Source organism: Heterodontus francisci, chromosome 11 (assembly GCF_036365525.1).
Source record: "Heterodontus francisci isolate sHetFra1 chromosome 11, sHetFra1.hap1, whole genome shotgun sequence".
In the NCBI taxonomy this organism is placed as follows: Eukaryota; Metazoa; Chordata; class Chondrichthyes; order Heterodontiformes; family Heterodontidae; genus Heterodontus; species Heterodontus francisci.
Window position 1 is genome coordinate 85,686,721 of NC_090381.1, and position 24,698 is coordinate 85,711,418.

Here is a 24,698-nt window from a genome sequence, read left to right on the forward strand (position 1 = left end):
ACTATTGCCCTCTTGACCCTTTTTTTCCAACCCAGCACAGCTGAGTCAGCCATGACATTCCGGTCATGATTCTTGGTGCATTCTCCAGAGGAACCCTCTCTCCCATCGGTAGTCAGAACTGAATACCAGTTAGAAAGTGAGATGTCCTCTGGGGACTCCTGCAGTACCTGCCCTGACTTCTTTGTTCGTCCAGCAGCCACCCAGTCACCCCCCCAAACTGTGCTTGCTTAGGCACCGGCTTGACTACCTCCTGAAACGTGTCATCCATGTAGTCCTCCACCTCGTGGATGCGCCACTGTGACTCCAGCCGCCGCTCGAGTTCCAACACCCGAAGCTCAAGCTTCTGCAACCGGAGACACTTTCTGCAGACATGTTCGCCAAGGTCACATGGCACGTCCACGACTTCCCACATTGCACAGGAAGTACATTCCGCTTGGCCAAGCTGCCCTGTCATTACAAGCTTAACTTACCAGATATTTACAATCAACTTTTATCCCCTGTACTTTTGAGGCTGAGAAAGCAAAAGAAGACCAAAGAGAACCTTCCACCATCCTCAGCCAATGAAAATATCCACACTTAACTTACAGCCTCACTCCATGCAAACAGCACTTGTATAGCCAGTAAATACTAAAAATTTACAAATAGCTATCCTGGGGCTTTAATTTAAAAGGAACCCTTTTTTTTTAACTCCAATCAATTACAGTTTTAACAGCTGCTGCCCACCGACCAATCAGTGCACAGAATTACAGTGATGTCACTGTTTTTTTCCCACTAAATCCAAACAGAGCACACGCAGAAACAATCAGAGCGTCCGCTACCGACATCCCCAACTTCAGTCTTCACTCTGCAATACACATCCATTCCTTTCAACTTTCCAGCCATCCAGGAACATCAAAGAGAACAAGGGATATCTTCTCCACTACAATAAAAACAAAAAATACTGGAAATACTCAGCGAGACCAGCAGCATCTGTGGAGAGAGAAACAGAGATAATGGCAGGAATCCCGCCACCAGGACCAAAACTGGTTCCTGTGCCCATGTGGATGGATGGCGGGACTCCAGGCGGCCATTATAAAATTGCCCCTAGTATAGGTAGGTGGTAGGGAAATATAGGGACAGGTGGGGATGTGGTAGGAATATGGGATTAGCGTAGGATTAGTATATATGGGTGGTTGATGGTCGGCACAGACTCGGTGGGCCGAAGGGCCTGTTTCAGTGCTGTATCTCTAAAAAAAAATAAGTCCAGATAATCTAACCGTCTTTCTGGAGACAAACATGCTGTAAGGAAGCAACCATCATGTTGTGGCCTCAAGCAGGCTGTAAGAAGAGAACCCATTGGGGTGCGGCCTCAGGGCAAGCTGTACGAGAAGACACCCACCAATGGCAGCTGGAGAGAGAGAGAGAGGGGGAATGCCTGCTCTCTGAAGATATGCAGCAAAAGGTGGTGGAGAGTTGAACCTGTTTTGAGTCGAAGCTTGCAGATGAGTAAAGGGCCCATGGGATCATTGGAGATAATAATATCCATGGATGCCCAGGTTGGAAGTGCTCAGAGAAGGGAGCGAAGATAATATTGATCTTTGAAAAGTTTGGTTGATCCAACCCATTGAATGGGGAGGAATTTGGGAGCTTGAACGGCAAAGGATTTTGTCATCAAAAAGGACAGTGTAACGTATAAGTGTGGTGTGAATTTTGCAAGTGTTGAAAGAGTGAAGAAAATACTTTCGTTTGTAATGTGGGATATCAGCTCCTTACAAAGTACAATTTAGTTAATTGGGGATTTCTGCTAGTTTAGTTGTCGTAATAAAAGACTTAAAATCATAAAATCTTGTTGTGAAATTTGTTAAATTAGTCTGGGGGTTCAGATTTCATGGGCTGAAATTTATGGGGCTGAAATTTATGAGCCCTCTGGCATCGGGGGTCGTGGGGTGGGGGGTGCGGGGGGAGTACAGAAAATTCTTCTGGGAAAGGCCTCCGACGCCGAGAAGACCCCATCACATTTTACCGGCAGTGGCGAGGCCTTGGTGTGGCCCCTCACTGCTCAGCAGTGGGGCCTTCATTTAAATATTAAAATAAAGTAAAATAAATGCAAATTAACTTACCTTTTCCCGACGGCCATCTCACGCTGATATTCCGACTAATGGTTGGAACTCGCGTGCCTTCAGAACTCCGTTCGGAGTTCCAAGGCATGACATTAGTGGGGAGGGGTGAAATTATCAGGGTGTGGGGGGAGGGAGAAAGCAGGGAAAACACTTTCTATCGGCTGAGGAGATGTTGGGAAGGGGTTGAAGGGCAAAGGTAGCAAAGGTCAGGGAGCAAAGTTGGTGATGGGAAGGAAAGTTTTTTATGTGTCTTAAAATACATTTGATCATCATTGGGGGGGTGGGATATGGGCTTTGATTGGTTAATAAAGTTTAAAAATTTAAATTGCCCTCCATGTCCCTTTAAAAATTAAAATTGCCAGTAAGGGCTTGCAGCCCTTTAAAAATGGCGCGGCACCTGCGCAGTGGCACCAGACACTTGCCGGGGATGGAGCAGTCGCTCCATCTACATCATTGGGGGTGGCCGCTCCACTCCCTCTACTTAAATGTGTCCTCGCGTGAAATATCATGAGGGCTCAGCGATGGTGCATCCGTGCAAGTGGACCGCTGAGGTGAGAGAGCGCCGCTGTGATTTGCGGCACACTCATAAAATTCAACTCCACATTTTTCACATTAACAATCTCTCTGATGTCATAACAAATTGAGGGCTCAGCTGGGCTACGAATTCAGAGGCTGAAACCAGGTTAGCTGGAATTTTCCAGAGTCTAAATGAACAAGAGTTCACATTTATGCAGTGTTCCAGTGAACATCAACGCAAGCTCAAGGAACAGCATCTCATTTACAGATTAGGCACACAACCTGCCAGACTGAACATTGAGTTCAATAATTTCAGAGCATGATGGGCCTCCCAGTTTACTTTTATTTTCAGTTATTTTTTTCTTTTTTACATTTTTTACAACTTTAATTTTGTAAGTTTATTTCATTTCATCTTAGTTTGTTCAATTTGCTTACCCACTGTTTTTTTTTCATGTTTGTACTTGCTGCTGTTCAATCTTCAGTCCGTTAACACCCTATCTGTACTAATGCTTTGACTTTCAACACACCATTAACATATTGTTTGCCTTTGCTCCGTGACCTTTTGGTCAGCTATGTGGCCTTGTCCAATCTCAGAGCTCTGTAACATCTTACCATTTAAATAATGTGCTTTTTTATTTTTCACATTTTCCCATGTTATACTCCATTGCCAGATCTTTGTCCGCTCACTTAACTTCTCTGCATTCCTTTGTAGCCTCCTTATGTTCTCTTCACAACTTACTTTCCTACCTATCTTTGTGTCATCAGCAAATTTAGCAACCATACCTTTGGTCCCTTCATCCAAGTCATTTATATAAATTGTAAAAAGTTGAGGCCCCAGCACTGAGCCATGTGGCACACCACTCATTACATCTTGCCAATCAGAAAATGACCCATTTATGCCTACTCTCTGTTTCCTGTTAGCTAGCCAATCTTCTTTCCATGCCAATATGTTACCCCCTACACCATGAGCTTTTATTTTCCACAATAACCTTTGATGTGGCGCCATATCAAATGCCTTCTGGAAACCTAAGTACAGTACATCACCTAGTTCCCCTTTATGCACAGCACATGTTACTTATTCAAAGAACTACAATAAATTAGTTAAACATGATTTCCCTTTCACAATACCATGTTGACTCTGTCTGATTACTTTGAATTTTTCGAAGTGCCCTGCTATAACCTCATTAATAATAGCTTCTAACATTTTCCCTATGACAGATGTTAAGCTAACTGGCCTGTAGTTTCCTGCTCTTGACTAAAGGAGTTACATTGGCTATTTTCCAATCTAATGGAATCTTCCCAGAATCTAGGGAATTTTGGAAAATTAAAACCACCGCATCAACTATCTCACTAGCCACTTCTTTGAAGACCCTAGGATGAAGTCTATCAGGATCCGAGGACATGTCAGCCCACAGCTCCAACAATTTGCTCAGTACCACTTTCCTGGTGATTGTAATTTTCCTGAGTTCCTCCCTCCCTTCCATTTCCTGATTTACACTATTTCTGGGATGTTACTTGTATCTTCTACAGCGAAGACTGATGCAAAATACCTGTTCAATTCATCTGTTATCTCCTTATTTTCCATTATTAATTCCCCAGACTCACTTTCTATACGATTGACACTCACTTTGTTAACTTTTCTTTTTTAAATATCTATAGAAACTTGTACTATCTATTTTTATATTTCCAGCTAGCTTCTCTTGTACTCTAATTTTTCCCTCCTTATTAAGCTTTTAGTCATTCTTTGCTTTTTTTAATATTCTGTCCAATCTTCTAACCCGCCACCCATCTTTCTGCAATTCTATGTTTTTTCTTAAAGTTTGATATTATCTTTAACTTTTTTCGTTAACCACGGGTGATGGGTCCTCCCTTTTGAATTTTACTTACTCATTGGAATGTATCTATTCTGTGTGTTCTGAAATATCCCCTTAAATGTCTGCCACTGCATCTCTATTGACCTATCCCTTAACCTAATTTGCCAGTTCATTTTAGCTCGCTCTGCTTTTATGCCCTCGTAATTGTCCTTATCTATGTTTAAAATACTAGTCTTAGACCTGCTCTTCTCTCCCTCAAACTGAATGTAAAATTCAATCATATCAAGATATTAACAGGAAAAGACAGGCTAGATAAAGGTAAACTATTTCCACTGTTTGGATATTCTAAAGGTAGGGGGCATAGTCTAAAAATTAGGACCAGACCATTCAGGAGAGATGTTAGGAAGCACTTCTTCACGCAAAGGGTGGTAGAGGTTTGGAACTCTCTCCCACAAACAGCAGTTGAAGCTAGAACAGCTGTTAATTTTAAATATGAAATAGATAGATTTTTGTTAAGCAAAGATATTAAGGGATATGGGCCAATGGCAGGTATATGGAGTTAGGCCGTGGATCAGCCATGATCTCATTGAATGGCGGGACAGGCTCGAGGGGCTGAATGGCCTACTCCTGTTCCTATCTTCCTATGTTCCTATGTTCCTATGCTGCTGCCAAGGGCACCTTCAGTATGAGGTCATTAATTAATCCTATTTTGTTGCACAATACCAGGTCTAGTACAGCCTGTTCTCTGGTTGGCTCCAGAATGTGCTGTTCTAAGAAACTATCCTTGAAACATTCAATGTACTCCTCATCTAGGCTACCTTTGCCATCTGATTTTTCCAGTCTATATGTAGATTAAAATCCCCCATGATTATCAAGCTCCCATTATTTCTTCCCTTATACACCGTCCTACCATGTGGTTACTTTTAGGGGGCCTGTACACCACTCCTACAAATGATTTCTTGCCTTTATTATTTCTCATCTCGACCCAAACCGCTTCTACATCCTGTTTTCCTGAACTTAGGTCATCCCTCTCTATTGTGCTAATACCATAATTAATTAAGGATCCACCCCTCCACCTTTTCCTAGCTTCCTGCCCTTCCTAAATGTTATGTATCCTTCAATATTCAGGTCCCAACCTATGTCATCCTGCAGCCATGTCTCTGTAATGGCTATCAGATCATACTTATTTACTTCGATCTGCACTGTCAGTTCATCTGTTTTGTTTCGAATGCTACTTGCTTTCAGATACAGAGCCTTTAGTTTTGTCCTTTTATTATTTTTGTAACCTCTTGCCATATCTGCTGATTTACTCTTAGATTTGTACGCTCTGTCCCTTCCTGTCACAGTCTATTATTTCCCATATAAATACCTACCTCTCGTGTCTTGATTTACTACATCTTCCTAAGTTTGATCCGTTGCCCCACTATTTAGTTTAAAACCGTCTCTACTTCCCTAATTATGCTGCTTGCTAGAATACTGGTCCCAGCATGATTTAGGTGTAGACTGTTCCAACGGTACAGCTCCCGTTTTCCCCAGTACTGATGCCAGTGCCTCATGAATCGGAACCCACTTCTACCACATCAGTCTTTGAGCCATGCATTCATTTCTCTAATTTTATTTGCTGTACTCCAATTTGTACATGGCTCAGGTAATAATCCAGAGATTATTATGTTTGAGGTTCTGCTTCTTAATTTGGTGCCTAGATCTTCATACTGACTATGTAGGACCTCTTTCCTTGTCCTGTCTATGTCATTGGTACCTACATGGACCACGACGACTGGATCCTCCCCCTCCCACTGTAAGTTCCTCTCCAGCCCTGAGCAGATGTCCCGAACCCTGGCACTGGGCAGGCAACACAGCCTTCTGGACTCTAGTGCTTTACTGTAGAGAACAGTGTCAATCCCCTGACTATACTGTTCCATACTACCACCACATTCCTTTTTGCTCCGCCACTTGAATGGCTTCCTGTACCATGGTGCCATGGTCAGGTTACTCATCCACACTACGGCCCTCACTCTTGTCCATACAAGCTGAAAGAACCTCAAACCTGTTGGACAATTGCAAGGGTTGAGGCTCCTTCAGTTCTGCCTTCTTGATCCCCTTAACCTGCCTCACTCACAGTCACACCTCCTGTCCCTGACCAAATCAAAAGACCCTATCCAATGAGCTGTGACTGCCTTCTGGAGCAAAGTGTCCAGGTAACTTTCCCCCTCCCTGATGCATCGCAGTGTCTGTAGTTTGGCCTCCAGCTCATCAACTCTGAGCCAAAGCTCCTCAAGCTGCACTTACTGCAAACTTGTTTGCTGTGGATCACACTGGTGTCCACCAGCTCCCACATACTGCAGCTGCAACACATCACCTGCCTATTTTAAATATTTAATTAACTACTTATTTAATTAATATGAAATACTCACCAATCTAGTAAGCTTTACTACTATTCATAAATAAACCTTCCAATTACTAAAATTACCCGAGTTGTTGAAAGACAAATGAGAAAAACTCATCAACCGATCAACCACCTGTTTTCCTGTGACATCACACTTTGATTTTTTTTCAGAACTTGGTCTGCCCGCTCTGGTGGATTCGACTGGACTGGACTGGACTGGACTGGACAGGACTGGATAGCTGTTTTAAACATTCTGGGTCTTGCTCTCTCTCACTATTTCCTGCCAACGCCGTTGCTTTATGACCTCCAGGTCTTGCTCTCTCTTGAAGCATAATGGGGCACAAAGGTATGTTTATACTTTTATAATTGAGCAGCAAGAGTGGACCAGGGATAAAGCAGTCAGAATAGACCTGGGATAGAGCAGTGAAAGCAGGAGCTGGGATAAAGCAGTCAAAATGGACCAGGGATAGAGCAGTGAAAGCAGGAGTTGGGATAAAGCAGTCAAAATGGACCAGGGATAGAGCAGTGAGAGCAGGAGCTGGGACAAAGCAGTCAGAATAGACCAGGGATAGAGCAGTGAGAGCAGGAGCTGGGACAAAGCAGTCAGAATAGACCAGGGACAGAGCAGTGAGAGCAGGAGCTGGGACAAAGCAGTCAGAATAGACCAGGGATAGAGCAGTGAGACCGGGAGCTGAATGGTGGCAAATCCAAAATCAAAAAAAAATCAACGAAGGAGTTCACTCAACAACAGGTGGGTGATTTGTTTGCGAGTTTTTGTCACTCTAAGCTAGGGAAATAGGGGCAGAGCAGCAGAGCGACCAGAGAGGATAAAGAGTGCTGACACAAAAGAGCTCAGGGTGGCAAGAGAGGATAGAGTACGGAAAGGTCACAGACCTGAAGCTTTAACTCTGTTTCTCTCTCTACAGATGCTGCTAGACCTGCTAAGTATTTCCAGAATTTTCTGTTTTTATTTAGGATAGAACGCGGACCTGAAGGAGCTCAGGGCATAGCAGATGAGAGGCTAGAGGGATAAAGAGTGCAGACCTAATGGAGTTCAGGGGCAGAGCAGCAGAGAGGCTGGAGCCTGGAAGGAGCACGAGCATCAGGGAGTGAGGTAAATGAAAATCTTAAGTGACATCAGCTCAAGGGAAGGTGCTGATTTGTGAATAGCTATTGATAGTTTTATTTATGTCTTTAGTTTATTTCTATTAAATTTAATTGGAAGTTACATAAATAGAAACATGGCAGGGCACCTCTGTCCTGTTGAATGCACATCCTGTGCCGTGAGAGAACTCCAAGATGTTTTGCAAGTCTGGACAACCACAGGCAAAGGAAGTGTCATCAGTTGCAGGAGTTTGAGCTCTGGGTTTCAGAGCTTGGGTGGTAGCTAGCATTACTGTAGTGCATCTGCGAGGCTGTGAGTTACATAGATAGCACAGTTCAGGAGGCTGTCACCCCGCAGCTTAAGGGAGTGCAGACAGAGAGGGAATGCGTGACCACCAGACAGTTAATGAGGACCAGGCAGTTAGTGCAGGGGTTTCCTGGTGCATCTTCCTCACTAACCAGTATTCTGAATACTGGTGAGAGTGATGACACCTCCGGGGAGATGGCATCATGGGTGGCTCAGCTGTACAGGGTGGGAGAAGGAAGATCGAGAAGGAAGATCGGGAATGCAATAGTGATAGGGGAATCAATAGCTAGGGGAATAGACAGGCATTTTTGTGGCCGCAGACATGATTCCAGGAGAATATGTTGCCTCCCTGGTACCGGGTTCAAGGATGTCACAAAGTGGCTGCAAAACATTCTGAGGGGGAAGGCTGAGCAGACAGAGGTCGTGGTCCTCCAGGGTAAGAAAAGGGATGAGGTCCTGCAGGCGTATTTTAGGGAGCTAGAATAATAAATAGGACCTCAAAGGTGGTAATCTCTGGTTTGCCCCTGTGCCACTTTCGAATGAGTAAAGAAATAGAAGGATCGAGCAGATGAATGTATGGCTGGAGAGATGGTGCAGGATGGAGGATTTAGATTCCTGGGGCATTGGAACCAGTTCTGGGGAGGGTGGGACCTGTACAGGTTAGATAGGTTGCACCTCAACAGAGCCAGGACCAATGTCCTCACAGCAAAGTTCACTAGTACTGTGGGGGACGATTTAAACTAATTTGGCAGTGGGATGGGCGCCAACCAGGATTTGACATTAAAAAGGGGAAACAAGATGCACAAAGGATTGGGAAAAACAGATAGTACTAGACTAAGAAATAGTATGGTGTTAGGTGGGATCAGACTAAGAGACAAGAAGGTCTAAGATAGGTTTGCAGTGCATGTGTGTAAGCGCACAAAGTATGCCTATTAAGGTTGGTGAACTGCAGGCACAAATAGCCACATGAGAATATGTTGCTGTGGGGATAACAGAGACTTTGCCTCAGGAGAGATGGAGAAGAGAAGAAAGGAGGAGGGGTGGCAGTATTGATTAAGGGCAATATTAGAGGGCTGGAGAGAGAGGATGTCCTAGGTGTGTCAAAGACAGACTCTATTTGGTTAGAGTCAGGAAATAATAGAGATGTCATTACACTACTTGTTGTATTCTATAGGCCACCAACTAGTGAGAAGAATATAGAGGAGCAAATTTGCAGGGAAATTACATTGAGGTACAAGAAGTAAGGAGCAGTGATAATGTGGGACTTTAATTATCTGAGTATAGACTGGGATAGTAATAGTGCAAAGGGCAGAGACAGAGATTTCTTAAATCTGTTCAGAAGAACTTTCATGATCAGTATATTTCTGGCCTTCATAATATCATAGGTTTTAGCTTAGCTATGGAAAGAACAAGGAGCAATCTAGAGCAAAAATACTTTATTGGATGAGGGCCAATTTTGGCAGGTTTTGAATGGTGCTGGCCCAGGTAAATTGGTATCAAAGACTGGCTGGCAAAAATGATATCAAACAATGGGCAGCCTTTAAAGAGGAGAAACTTTGGGTCCTGTCGAGGTACATTTCCACAAGGGGGCAAGGTAGTGCAATCAAAACCAGAGCTCCCTTGATGACGAAGAAGTTTTCTTCAGGCAATAGTATTCAATTCACAGAATCACAGAATTGTTACAGCACAGAAAGAGGCCATTTGGCCCATCATATCTGCACTGGCTCTCCGTCAGCAATTCATTTAATGCCATTCTCCAGCCGTCTCCCTGTAACATGTACATTCTTCCTATTCAGGAACTATCTAATTCCCTTTTGAATGCCTCAATTGAACCTGCCTCCACTGCAATTCCAGATCCTAACCACTTGCTGCGTGAAAAAGGTTTGCCTCATGTCGCCATTGCTTCTTTGCCAATTACCTTAATTTTTTTTACATGCTCGTGGAATGTGGGTATCGCTAGCTAGGACAGCATTTATTGCCCATCCCTAATTGCCCTTGAGAAGGTGGTGATGAGCTGCCTTCTTGAACCGCTGCAGTCCATGAAGTACACCCACAGTGCTATTCGGAAGGGAGTTCCAGGATTTTAACCCAGCGTTAGTGAAGGAACGGCGATATAGTTCCAAGTCAGGATGGTGTGTGTCTTGACGGGGACCTTGCAGGCGGTGGTGTTCCCATGCATCTGCTGCCCTTGTCCTTCTAGGTGGTAGAGGTTGTAGGTTTGGAAGGTGCTATCTAAGGAGCCTTGGTGCATTGCTGCAGTGCATCTTGTTAATGGTACACACTGCTGCCACTGTGCATTGGTGGTAGAGGGAGTGAATATTTGTGGATTGGGTGCCAATCAAGCAGGCTGCTTTGTCCTGGATGGTGTCGAGCTTCTTGAGTGTTGTTGGACCTGCACCCATCCAGGCAACTGGAGAGTATCCCATCACACTCCTGACTTGTGCCTTGTAGGTGGTGGACAGGCTTTGGGGAGTCAGGAGGTGAGTTACTCGCCTCAGGATTCCTAGCCTCTGACCTGCTTTTGTAGCCATGGTATTTATATAGCTACACGAGTTCATTTTCTGGTCAACGTTAATCCCCAGGAAGTTGATAGTGGGGGATTCAGCGATCCTAATGCCATTGAATGTCAAGGGGAGATGGTTAGATTCTATGCCCTCTATTTCTTGTTCCTTTCACGATTTGGAACAGTTTCTCTCTATCGACTCTGTCCAACCCCCTCATGATTTTGAATACCTCTATCAAATCTCCTCCCAGCCTTCTCTTCTCTAAGGAAACAGTCCTAACTTCTCCAATCTAACTTCATAAATATAGTTCCTCATCCCTGGGACCATTCTTGTGAATCTTTTCTGCACTTTCTCCTATGCCTCCACATCTTTCCTTAAATGTAGTGCCCAGAAGTGGGCGCAATACTCCAGCTGAGGCTGAACTAATGTCTTATACAAGTTCAACATAACTTCCTGGCTCTTCTTCTCTATGCCCCTATTATAATAAAGCCTCGGATACTGTATGCTTTATTTACCGCGCTCTCAACCTGTCTTGTCATGTTTAATATGCACATATACACCCAGGTCCCTCTGTTCCCTCACCTCCTTTAGAATTGTGAATTGAAACAGAAAGATGGATGATTTAATTTATTTAATTGTTTCTATTATCATATTCGTACTATTTTATAATCCCTGTAGTTTTTCAATGTAAATAACGAAGCATTGACATCAGAAATCTAACAATGTAGTAGAAAAGCTGAATTGTACGAGAATCGCCTTTGAAATATGAGAAGTTAACTTACCCGGAAAAAGTCAGAAAAATCATAGCTGGGAAAAATTCCAAAAGAGGGAGGAGTGTTCAGACACTCAAGACTGAAAGCCGACTGCAACTGAGTCATTTGCTTTAAGTTAACCCACACTGCAATAAGGTCGTGTACAAGGGTACGAGGAAATATAGCAACATGGGGAGAGCGGTAGCGTGGACCTGTCCCTTTCTTTTACTGGTTATTAGTGACTTAATTCACGGACAGATAGCAACAGGTAAACAAATCTGGTATCTTTATTGTCTGTGATCATTGTGGTTGTAAGATGAAAGTAATGGAATTTCTTACGGAACAATAAACATCAAGGGAAGATTTTCCCTGGGCATTAGATGTGGATAATTTTGAAATGTGTTATTTATATTTTTGTGCACTTTTCTGGTAAGCTGTGTGATTTTTTAGCTGGTTAAACCTTTGTGCACATTTAGGTGTCTGGAAGCGTTGTTGTTGCTAACCTATGCCTGAAACCCTTAAACATTATGTCTCTATGGCAGAGAGCATGCACTGTATGCCAGGTAAATAGAAACTATATCGATTTCATAATGGCCCTGAGTTTGCAGTCGGCAGCAAAGGTAGGGTGCTCGCCGCTGACATCTAGGTAAGTCTCTTTGAAAGGTCAAGCCATCTCTCTGATGAGAATTTGACTTCGATCGCTGTGAACTGCAACTAACTACAACATTCTTTAAAGGGGAATTCGCAGGGTAGGCAGCAGTAATGCCGTTCAGCCATTAAAGGATTCTCATAGACACCCAACCAGGAAACAAAATAGCATTGAAATAAAATTACTTTGAAAACTTTTGCATAACATAAATTAAAAATTGAGGGATATATGGGATGAAGCTAAAATATTCTATTTTTTTATTTTAAAAAAACTTAGTTTAAAAATATACAAATGAATCATTTAACAGCGCTCCAAGAATCTAAGATTATTTTTTCAGGGCCAGTTCTGTTGTTCAGTAAATTTAGTTAATCACATCTCCATTAAAAACTCATTTACACCTGATTGAACAGTGATATGTGAACGGGAAAGTTGTAATTCTCACTGATTTCAATAATTGCTTGCTCTGAGGTTGGGAGTGGGCACTGTGTAGCCTGTGGTGGAACACTGAGCACTGACAGAGCACAAATTAAGCATTTCTGTGCGAATCTGCACATACGCTACATCCTGAAGTTGCAGTCAGTTTCAGAGGGTAATGATGGTCTATGCTAACAATTCATCATCAACACCCACACCCCCATCCCGCAAAATCTGGACAATAGCTTGAATTGGAAAACTGAAAGTGTGTCAGCCAGCTGACCAGAAAAAAAACAGCTTCACTACATATATCGCACAGAGAAAGCTTTCTCCTTATTTATTAGATTAAGGGTGATATTTTTGAGATCCAATCTGACCTTCAGGGTCTCAATGCAGAAGGTCAATTGCAATTGCGTTTTCATCCACAATAGATTTAAGGGAGAGAAACGGACATGTGGGCAAAACGGGTTGCAAGTCAACAGAGCCATTGATCTATTTGCAGGCCGGTGCCAGCCTGAGGCTCAAGCCAAATACAACATCAAACTTCATTTAAATGGAGGCCATGAGCTGTGGGCAAGCAATGCAGCTTGCTTTTTGGGCCTGACAAATTCTGCTGGGCTCCAATGTCAAGCTGCCCCGCAGGTCCTGGGTGAGGCTCCCGATGGGGGTAGGGGTTGGTTGTGTGGGAGGTGAAGCCAAGGGTTTTGAGTTCAGGCCTGCAGATGCAAACAGTATTTTTGTGGAGCCAGAAGGAGCACAACAAAACCATAACTTTGATAAAGACCTGTGGTTGTATTTTGAGTGGAGTCCACCAGTCCCATTAATATAAAAGCAAAATAATGCAGATGCTGGAAATCTGAAATAAAAACAGAAAGTGCTGTAAATACTCAGCAGGTCAGGCAGCATCTGTGGAGAGAGAAGCAGAGTTAACGTTTCAGGTCTGTGGCACATGGTAAAAAAATGATGAAACAAACTAAAATAAAATAAAAATAAAAAGTAGAAAAGGAAAAGTAAAAAAGAAAAAATATAACTAAAAATAAAAAGGGGGTCCCGTCATGCTCTGAAATTATTGAACTCAGTGTTCAGAACGGGAGGCTGTAGCGTCCCTAATCAGTAAATGAGATGCTGTTCCTCGAGCTTGCGTTGATGTTCACTGGAACACTGCAGCAGGTGCAGAACAGATATGTGGGCATGAGAGCAGGGGGTGGGTGTGTTGAAATGGCCAACAACGGGAAGCTCGGGGTCATGCTTTTGGACTGAGTGGAGGTGTTCCGCAAAGCAGTCACCCAATCTGCGTTTGGTCTCCCAATGTAGCGGAGACCACATCGTGAGCAGCGAATACAGTATACTAAATTGAAAGAAGTACATGTAAATCGCTGCTTCAGCTGAAAGGAGTGTTTGGGGCCTTGGATAGTGAGGAGAGAGGAGGTAAAAGGGCAGGTATTACACCTCCTGCGATTTCATGTTTCTGCTTTTGGCCAGGGCTGTTCATTTTTCTGTCAATTAACACTTTAACACACCCTTTGCCTTTGTGCCATGACCTTCTTGTCAGTTATTCTCTGTGATCTTCTGTCCTATCAACACCTTCCCTTTTGTTATCTCTTGCCCACCCCCACTTTATTTGCTTAAAACCCATTACATTTCTAATATTTGCCAGTTCTGATGAAAGGTCACTGACCTGAAACGTTAACTCTGTTTCTCTCTCCACAGATGCTGCCAGACCTGCTGAGTATTTCCAGCATTTTATGTTTTTATTTCAGATTTCCAGCATCTGCAGTATTTTGCTTTTATTTTAATGCTTTATTAGTAGTTTTGTTTTTAACCCTAATATTGCTGCCGTGAGTTCACAGCATTTTTAAATGTAATTCAGCATTGACATTAAAACTCCTGGTAGTGAATGTTTCTCCAAAGTAGGAGGGTACATGTTAGAATGGGTTATGTGAAGTAGGTACATAGTGAATCAGGCTATTAGGGGTGGAGAAAGGAAATATTTGTGGAGCTAGCAATCATTTATGTGCAAAACTGTTAACCAACAAGTTAATTAAGTTCTGGAATGCTTTTAAAGCAATTACCTCTAAATGAAAACGCCCATTCAAGATCATATTTGAAATATTGGGTGTCTAGTTCCAGTTAATAATTTTCCTGATGTATAAACAACAGCAAAATATACCTCAGGGAGGGGTGGTGTCAGAGAGACAATATTATTGTCCTACAAGTTTTATCTATGATTATTCATTTTTTTGTTATTCTTTCTCAGGATGTGGGTGTCACTGGCAAGGCCAGCATTTGTTGCCCATCCCTAAGTGCCCTGCTAGGCCATTTCAGAGGGCAGTTAAGAGTCAACCACTTTGCTGTGGGTCTGGAGTCACATGTAGGCCAGACCAAGTAAGGACAACAGATTTCCTTCCCTAACGGACATTAGAGACCCAGATGGCTTTTTTACGACACTCAATGATAGCTTCATGGCACCATTACTGAGACTAGCTTTCAATTCCAGATTTTAATTAATTGAATTTAAATCCAACTGGATGCCGAGGGATTTAAATCCATGTCCCCAGGGCATTTGCCCATGCTCCTGGATTACTTGTCCCGTGGCATTACCACTACACCACCATCTGCCCAGCTTTGTTAAGATTCAGAGCTGTAGAAACTCAAAAGGCATAAAATGAGTGCACTTGCGGGCAGTTTTGGGGACTAATTAAAATCTGCTTGAAAGATGTCTGATCGACATTGGGCCAGGTCATTTTTCATGAATCCCTGGCAGTCACCAAAAGCAGGTGCTAAGCCACTAACATATGTAAAGGAGGGGCCTACAAGTTTTAGGCCACTTGCCAAAAGTGGATAAATTGAGTGGAGCTGGAGTTGGGTTTGTTCAGTTTAGGATCCTTCAGCGACTGGTAAGTTTAGAAACTTTTTTTTCATCATTTCTGTAGAAACAGGAGTAACAGGAGTACTTCCACAACTCTGCAATACACCCTGTCTGAGCCTTCCCCCTGTTGGGAGGCACAGGCTGACACAAGCATGATGGGCCCAATGACCTCCCTCTTTGCTGATTCTATGTTACACTAACTGTGGCTGAACCAATGTTCTGTACTTGTTCACTACTTTACTCTTGCACTCTTTGCCCCTATCCATAAACCCAACTATCTATTGGGCTTTTTTCATGGATTTTGGGAATTAAGCATTTGAACCTCTATGTCTCTCTATTCATCCATTCAGTGTCTTTCCATTAATTGCCTTTGCATACTTCCAGACCTTTTTTTCTTAGAAAATGTTTTACCTCATTCTTATCCACATTAAATTACATTTGTCACCTGTTTTATCATTATGTCTTTCTGGTATCTTTTGTAGTCTTCACCGTTTGTGAAGTCTCCTACTTTCATGTTCTTGATTTCCAAGCCCAAATCATTGATATGTAAATGAAAACAAGTGGTCATGAATCGGCACTGACCCCAGTCCTAGTAACACCAATTTACCTCATTTACTTTGGGGGGTAACGTTAACTTTGGCTGATGGGATAAAACAGGGTATATCAAATTGATTCACCCAATATGCACTCTGCTTGATTTTACATTCTATTTACTTCAGTCAAAAGGAAAATCAGGTCTGCCTTACAATGGGTGGCTAATTTGATGAAGCCCACTTTACACCATCATCAAAACTCATTAGACTAATTGGTCTATAATTATTCAGTTTACTGTTTTCTCTTTCCTTGAACAAGCCTGTTACATCAGTTCCTCTCCAGTCCCACATCACAATTTGCATTTTAAGAAGAATTCAAAAATTATCACCAGTGTCTCAGCTATCTCTGTCTTCCTTTCATCAACCTAGGCTGCATGCAGTCAGGTCTTGATGAATTGAAAACAATTCCATGTAGTATCTCTTACTGATTTCTCTTGTTCAAGCAGCTACATCAAGCACTGGAATAATAACAGAAACATCTCCTACTTGGCATAATCAGAAATTATTGCATCTTAAGTTCTGCTGATTTTCTCAGAACTAAATCCTTTTCTCCAGTTTTTTCTAACAATCGTTCCATAACCTCCTGTAGTACACTTACAGTCTCACTTCCACCCTGACTTTTAAGGGCTGTGAAAAATATTTATTTAATGTCATTGCCATACAGTAATACCTTGGTCAGACCCTTTCTGGAGTACTGTAATTAGCTTTGGGCACCACACATCATGAAGGAAATATTAGCCTTGGAAAGGGTACATTGCAGATTCACTGAATGATATCAGGGTATATAGGGTTAAATTATGAGGGCAGGTTTCATAAACTTTATTTACATTTCTTTGAGTTTAGAAGGTTGAAGGGTAACCAAATTCAGGAATTAAAAATTATAAAAAGATTTGATAGGATAGATGTGAGTGAGTTATTTCCTCTGAATCCAGAACTGGAACGCAGAATGAAAAAATTAGAACTAGTATATCGAGGGATATGAATCAAAGACATAAATGGAGTTGAGGTGGAGATAATCCATGATCTAACTGTGGAGCAGACTTTTTTTATTCTTAGGATGTGAGCATCACATTTATTGTCAATCCCCAATTGCCCTTGAGAAGGTGGAGGTCAGCCATGTCCTGAACTGTTGCAGTCCGTGTGGGGTAGGAACACCCATAGTGCAGCTAGGGAGGGAGTTTCAGGATTTTGACCCAGCGACAGTGAAGAAACAGCAATATAGTTCCAAGTCAGGATGGTGTGTGGCTTGGAGGGGAACTTACAGGTGGTGGTGTTCCCATGCGTCTGCTGCCCTTGTCCTTCTAGGTGGTAGAGGTCACAATTTGGAAGCTACTGATGAAGGAGCCTTGGTGAGTTGCGATGGTGCATCTTGTAGATGCACACACTGCTGTAATTGTGCGCTGGTAGCAGAGAGTGTGAATGTTTAAGGTGGTGGATCGGATCAAGCGGGCTGCTTTCTCCTGGCGGGGGTTGAGTTTCTTCAGTGTTTTTGGAACTGCACTCATCCAGGCAAGTGAAGAGTATTCCATTACACTCCTGACTTGTGCCTTTGTAAACGGTGGACAGGCTGTGGGGAGTCAGAAGATAAGTTACTTGGCACAGAATTCCCAGCTTCTTTCCTGCTTTTGTAGCCACAGAATTTACATGGCCGATCCAGTTAAGTTTCTAGTCAATGGCAACCCCCAGGCTTTTGATGGAAGGGAATTCAGTGATGGTAATGCTATCAATGCCAAGTGGAGATGCTTAGATTCTCTCTTGTTTGAGATGGTCATTGTCTGGCACTTTTGTGGTGTGAATGTTACGTGCCACTTATCATCCCAAGCCTTAATGTTGTTCAGGTCTTGCTGCATGCTCAGTATCTGAGGAGTTGCAAATGGTACTGAACAATGTGTAATTATTAGCGAATATTCCCACTTCTGACCTCATGTTGGAGGGAAGAGCATTGATGAAGCAGCTGAAGATGGTTGGTCCTAGGACACTACCCTGAGGAACTCCTGCAGTGATGTCCTGGGGCTGAGATGATTGGCCTCCAATAACCGTAAACATCTTCCTTTGTGCTAGGTATGACTCCAAGCAGTATGATGTCAAGGGCAGTCACTCACACCTCACCTTTGGAATTTATCTCACTCATCCATGTTTGAACCAAGGCTGTAATGAGGTCTGGAGCTGAGAGGCCCTGATAGAACCCAAAAAGAGCATTGGTGAGCAGGTTATTGCTGAATAAATGCCAGTTGATAGCACTGTCAATGACACCTTCCATCACTTTGCTGATGATCAAGAGTAGACTGATGGGGCAGTAATTAGCTAGTTTGGATTTGTCCTGCTTTTATTGGACGGGACATATCTAGGCAATTTTCCACATTGTCAGGTAGATCCTAATGTTGTGGCTGTATTGGAAAAGCTTGGCTAGGGGCGCGGCTAGTTCTGTAGCACAAGTCTTCAGTACTACAGCTGGGATGTTGTCAGGCCTATGGCCTTTGCAGTATCCAGTGCCTTCAGCTGTTTCTTGATATCACGTGGAGTGAATCACATTGTCTCAAAACTGGCATCTGTTATGCTGGGGATCTCAGGAGGAGGTTGAGATGGATCATCCACTCGGCACTTCTGGCTGAAGATGTTTGCAAATGCTTCAGCCTTGTCTTCTGCGCTGAATTGCTGGCCTCCACCATCATTAAGGATGGAAATATTTGTGGAGCTTCCTCCTGCAGTTAGTTGCTTAATTGTCTATCACCATTCACGATTGGATGTGGCAGGATTGCAGAGCTTTGATCTGATCTGTTGGTTGTGTGAACACTTAATTCTGTCTATAATATTCTGCTCCTGCTGTTTAGCATGCATGCAGTCCTGTGTTGAGGTGTAGAAAATTAAAAAGGGCCTAGATAGAGTGGATTGGAAGGATCCATTTCCCTTACCAGAGAGGGCTCAATAACCAGATTTAAAGTACTTGGCAGAAGGGTTAAATGGAAGTTAAGGAGAATTATTTCATCCAGAGAGTGGTGGGAGTCTGTAACTCACCACGTGAAAGGGTGGTAAAGGCAGAAACTCTCATCGCATTTAAAAATATTTGAATATGCACCGGACCAAGAGCTGGAAAGTAGTTTTTGGCTGGATCACTCTTTTTCGGCTGGGCCATATGGCCTCCTTTTGTGTCATAGATTTTCTATGTTTCTATGTTTATGTACATCTGTATAATCAACAATTAAATCACCAATCTTTGCATTCACTTCAAGAACAACAAGCACAAGACAACTTGTGGGCGGCACAGTGGCGCAGTGGTTAGCACCGCAGCCTCACAGCTCCAGCGACCCGGGTTCAATTCTGGGTACTGCCTGTTTGGAGTTTGCAAGTTCTCCCTGTGTCTGCGTGGGTTTTCTCCAGGTGCTCCGGTTTCCTCCCACAAGCCAAAAGACTTGCAGGTTGGTAGGTAAATTGGCCATTATAAAATTGCCCCTAGTATAGGTAGGTGGTAGGGAAATATAGGGACAGGTGGGGATGTGGTAGGAATATGGGATTAGCGTAGGATTAGTATATATGGGTGGTTGATGGTCGGCACAGACTCGGTGGGCCGAAGGGCCTGTTTCAGTGCTGTATCTCTAAACTAAACTAAAACTAAATTACAAAGAGCTCCATTCAAACATCAAAAGGTGAATCCACAACAACCTTAATAACAGGGATCAGTTCACCAACAACAGGAATTAGTAAGAAAGATAAATTGATGGTAGGGTATTAGGCGATGGCAATGCCATTCAATGTAAAGCGGAGGTGGTTGGACTCTTCCTTGTTGGAGATGGTCTTTGCCCGGCACTTGTGTGGCACAAAAGTTACTTGTCACTTTTTATTTTCGTTATTGGGATGTGAGCATTGCTGGCAAGACCAGCATTTATTGCCCATCCCTAATTGCCTTTGAGAAGGTGGTGGTGGTTGTAAGCTGCCTTCTTGAACCGCTGCAGTCTATGTGGTGTAGGTACACCCACATTGCTGTTAGAGAGGGAGTTCCAGGATTTTGACCCAGCGATAGTGGGTCAGCCCAAGACTCGATGTTGTCCTAGGTCTTTTTGCACATGGGCATGGACTGCTTCATTAACTGAGGAATTGAGAATGGGACTGAACACTGCAATTATCAACAAACATCCCCACTATTAGTATTCAACCTTCTTCCTGTTATGGTTCACAACAACTTGTTTTGAGGCAGCACAAGGCACTTGATGGTAGAGAGTGCAGAACAGATCTTATGGATGTATAACACAATAATCAGCCTAACTGCATGCAGAGTGAACAGCTTTTCGGTGTCTATATCTGTCAAAATTTGTATTCATTCTGGGTTGTGGGCATCACAGGAAAGGTTAGCATTTATTGCCCATCACTAATTGCCCTTGAGTAGGTGGTGGTGAGCTGTCTTCATGCACTGCTGCAGTCCATGTGGTGTAGGTGCACCCACAGTGCTGTTATGTAGGGAGTTCCAGGATTTTGACCTAGAAATGATGAAGGAACAGCAGTATATTTCCAAGTTAGGATGGTCTGTGACATAGAGGACAACTTGCAGGTGGTGGTGTTTCCATGCACCTGCTGCCTGAATCATCAGTGAACATCCCCAATTCTGACCTTATGATGCGGGAAAGATCATTGATGAAGCAGTGGAAGATATTTGGGCCTAGGACACTCCCCTGAGGAGCTCCTGTAGTTATGTCTTGGGGCTTATATGATTGACATCCTACAACCACAACCATCTTGCTTTGTGCTAGGTATGACTCCAGCCAGTGAGAGTTTTCCCTTGATTCCCATTGACTTAAATTTTACTAGGACTTTTTGGTGTCACACTCGGTCAAATGTTGCCTTAATGTCAAGGGCAGTCACTATTTCCTCAATTCTGAATATAGTTTTTTGTCCATGTTTGGACCAAGGCTGTAATGAGATCTGGAGCTGAGTGGTCATGGCAGAACCCAAACTGAGCATCAGCAAGCAGGTTATTGGTGAGTAAGTACCACTTGATAGCACTGTTGACGACACCTAATATCACTTTGACGATGATTGACAGTAAGCTGATTGGGTGATAATTGGCCGGATTACATTTGCCCTGTTTTTTGTGGACAGGACATACCCAGGCAATTTTCCATTTTTGTGGGGTAGGTGCCAATACTGTAACTGTATTGGAATAGCTTGAATAGAGAGGCACGCTAGTTCTGGAGTAGAAGTCTTCAACACGACAGCCAGGATGTTGTCAGGTCTCTCCAGAATCGACTGGGCCTGGTGTGACATTGTTTTGACTAAATCTATTGCTGTGGTTGATGCTGGGTGGTCCATTTAGTTTGATTCTTATTATAATTTTCTGTAGGGGTTTTGATACAGCTGAGTGGCTTGCTAGGCCATTTCAGAGAGCAGTTAAGAGTTAACTATATTGATGTGGGCCAGGAGTCAACATATAGCCCAGACCAGATAAGAATGGCAGGTTTCTTTCACGACAGGTCATGAGGGAAGAAGTTGAGTTTTTCAACAATCCAATAGCTTCAGGGTCACATTACAGATACAACCTTTTTATTCTAGATTTATTTAATTAACTGAATTCAAATTCACATACTGCCATCATGGGATCTGAATTTGAATCCCTGCAGTATTAGTCCAGGACTCTAGATTAATGGTCCAATCATATAAACACAATAACACTGAACCGGGAATTACAGTCATGTTACATTCTAAGGCTGAATTTTCATTTTGCTTACTTAGTTTCATCAGCTGCTCCTACTACAACTCCTCCTGCTGGGCCATCTTCTACCCCTGTACAGTCAACAACTACAACACCAATCTTTACATCCACATCAGGACCAATAAGAACACCGGGACCAACAATGTCAGAGAGCAGCACTCAAACATTGACAACCCAATTCACAACAACCTCAAAAACTTCTGTCCCTTCCACTACAACAGAAATTCATAAAGATCAGATCTTATTTTTATGAGCTATTTCATACTGCTGGTGCTGAAAATAATGAAACTCAAGACAGAGTTTCTGTCAGAATTAAAAAACAATTAAATGTTGTTGCTTTATTAGCAAACCTGGAGTGACAGGATTAAGCAATGAAAGTATAGAAGGACTCTAAGTTTGGAAATTGCAGTAGATATTGCTCAGATTTTCTATGATATAATTTAAATAGAACAAGTAAAACTGAATCTCATGTTACATTCTAAGGTTGAATTTTCATTTCATTTACACAGCTATATCAACTGTTCCTAATACAACTATTCCTGCTGGGACATCTACATCTGTACAATCAACAACTATAACCCCAATCTTTGCTCCTGAAGTGGATGTAATAAGCACACCAGAACCAACAACTATAGACAGCCCCACTCAACTGTTAACAACTGAACCCACAACAACCTCAACAACAAGGATCAGTTTCACAACAACAGGAAGCAGTAAGCAAGAAAGATTGTCTTCACTGAGCATTTTACATTGCATGTACTAGATGAAATGCAATAGCAGGATGGTTTTTAATCAGCAATCTAACAGAAATATCTATATTTAGTGTATACTCAAGCACACATTTTGTGAGCATAGAATCGGTAATATTAGTGTGTGAGGACATTATTGTTGAACCTGCCAATGTGAAAATATGCAGAATTCTTTTCACGTATTAAGCTTCTACTGCATCAGAAAAGATAGCACTGTCCATAATGCATTAGCTATAGTATCCCAGACTGATTTTTCTGTTTTGTTCAAACAGTTACATCGAATATGCATATGAATATACGAATTAGGAGCAAGAGTAGGCCACTTGGCCCCTCGAGCCTGCTCCACCATTCAACAAGATCATGGCTGATTTGATTGTAACTTCAACTCCACATTCCCTTCTACCTCCAATAACCTTTTACCCCCTTGCTTATCAAGAATCTATCTACCTCTGCCTTAAAAATATTCCAAGACTCTGCTTCCACCTCCAACCCTCTGAGAGTTTAGTTTAGTTTAGAGATACAGCACTGAAACAGCCCTTCGGCCCACCGAGTCTGTGCCGACCATCAACCACCCATTTATACTAATCCTACACTAATCCCATATTCCTACCACATCCCCACCTGTCCCTATATTTCCCTACCACCTACCTATACTAGGGGCAATTTATAATGGCCAATTAACCTATCAACCTGCAAGTCTTTTGGCTTGTGGGAGGAAACCGGAGCACCCGGAGAAAACCCACGCAGACACAGGGAGAACTTGCAAACTCCACACAGGCAGTACCCAGAATTGAACCCGGGTCGCTGGAGCTGTGAGGCTGCGGTGCTAACCACTGCGCCACTGTGCCGCCCATAAAAAAAATCTCCTCCTCTCTGCCTTAAATGGGCGACCACTTATTTTTTAACAGTGACCCCTACTTCTAGATTCTCCCACAAGTGGAAACATCCTTTGCGCATCCACCCCGTCAAAACCCTGCACCATCTTATATGTTTCAATCAAGTCACCTCTTACTCTTCTAAACTCCAGTGAATACAAGCTTAGCCTGTCCAACCTTTCCTCATAAGACAACCCGTCCATTCCAGGTATTAGTCTAGTAAGCCTTTTCTGAACTGCTTACAATGCATTTATATCCTGCCTTAAATAAGGAGACCAATACTATTCACCGTATTCCAGATGTGGTCTCACCAATGCCCTTTAAAACTGAAGCATAACCTGCCTACATTTGTATTCAATTCCCATTGCAATAAACAATAACATTCTACTCGCTTTCCTAATTACTTGCTGCACCTGCATACTAATCTTTTGCGATTCATGCACTAGGACACCCAGATCCCTCTGCATCTCAGAGCTCTGCAATCTCTCACCATTTAAGTTATATGCTTCTTTTTTATTCTTCCCGCCAAAATGGACAATTTCACATTTTCCCACATTATACTCCATTTGCCAGATCTTTGCCCACTAACTTGACCTATCTATATCCCCTTGCAGAATCTTTATGTCCTCTTCACAACTTACTCTCCTACCTATCTTTGTATCATCAGCAAATTTAGCAACTATACATCTGGTCCCTTCATCGAAATCATTGATATAGATTGTAAATAGTTGAGGCCCCAGCACTGATCCCTGTGGCACTCCACTAGTTACAGCTTGCCAATCCGAAAATGTCCCAAATATCCCTACTGTCTGCTTCTTGCTAGATAACCAATCCTTTATCCATGCTAATACATTACCCCTAACACCATGAGCTCTTATTTTGTATAGTAACCTTTGATGTGTCTCTTTATCAAATGCCTTTTGGAAATCCAAGTACACCATATCTACAGGTTCCCCTTTATCCATCTTGCTTGTTATTTCCTCAAAGAACTCTATTAAACTAGTCAAACACAATTTCCTTTTCACAAAACCATGGTGACTCCACTTGATTGCATTAAGATTTTCTAAGTGCCCTGCGATAACATCTGATAGTTTAGCAACAGTGGAGGAGTCGAGAGAGATGTTAGTGAGGTAGAGCTGGGTGTCGTCAGCATACATAAGAAAACTAATGCTGTGCTTTCGGATGATGTTGCTGAGGGGCAGAATGTAGATGAGAAGTAGTGGGGGGGCAAGGATAGATCCTTGGGGAACACCCGAGGTAACGGTGCGAGAGCAGGAAGAAAAGCCATTGTAAGTGATATTCTGGCTATGATTAGATCAACAAGAATGGAACCAGGTGAGAGCAGTCGCACCCACCTGCACAACAT

The 24,698-nt window shown here is 42.8% G+C and overlaps 1 protein-coding gene across 3 annotated transcripts in view; it reads left to right on the forward strand.

Moving 5' to 3' along the window:
- Positions 1–11,585: 11,585 nt before the first annotated feature.
- The window catches only part of LOC137375351 (mucin-2-like), a 59,244-nt gene continuing 46,131 nt past the window's right edge, over positions 11,586–24,698 (forward strand). Inside the window, exons 1-2 of one of the 3 annotated variants that reach the window (XM_068042391.1) lie at positions 11,586–11,750; positions 22,218–22,421. In XM_068042391.1, coding sequence (XP_067898492.1) covers positions 11,672–11,750; positions 22,218–22,421 — 283 coding nt within the window. In that variant the 5' untranslated portion in view covers positions 11,586–11,671. The remainder of the gene's footprint in view (positions 11,751–22,217; positions 22,422–24,698) is intronic. The other 2 variants (XM_068042390.1, XM_068042392.1) reach the window with 2 other exon arrangements.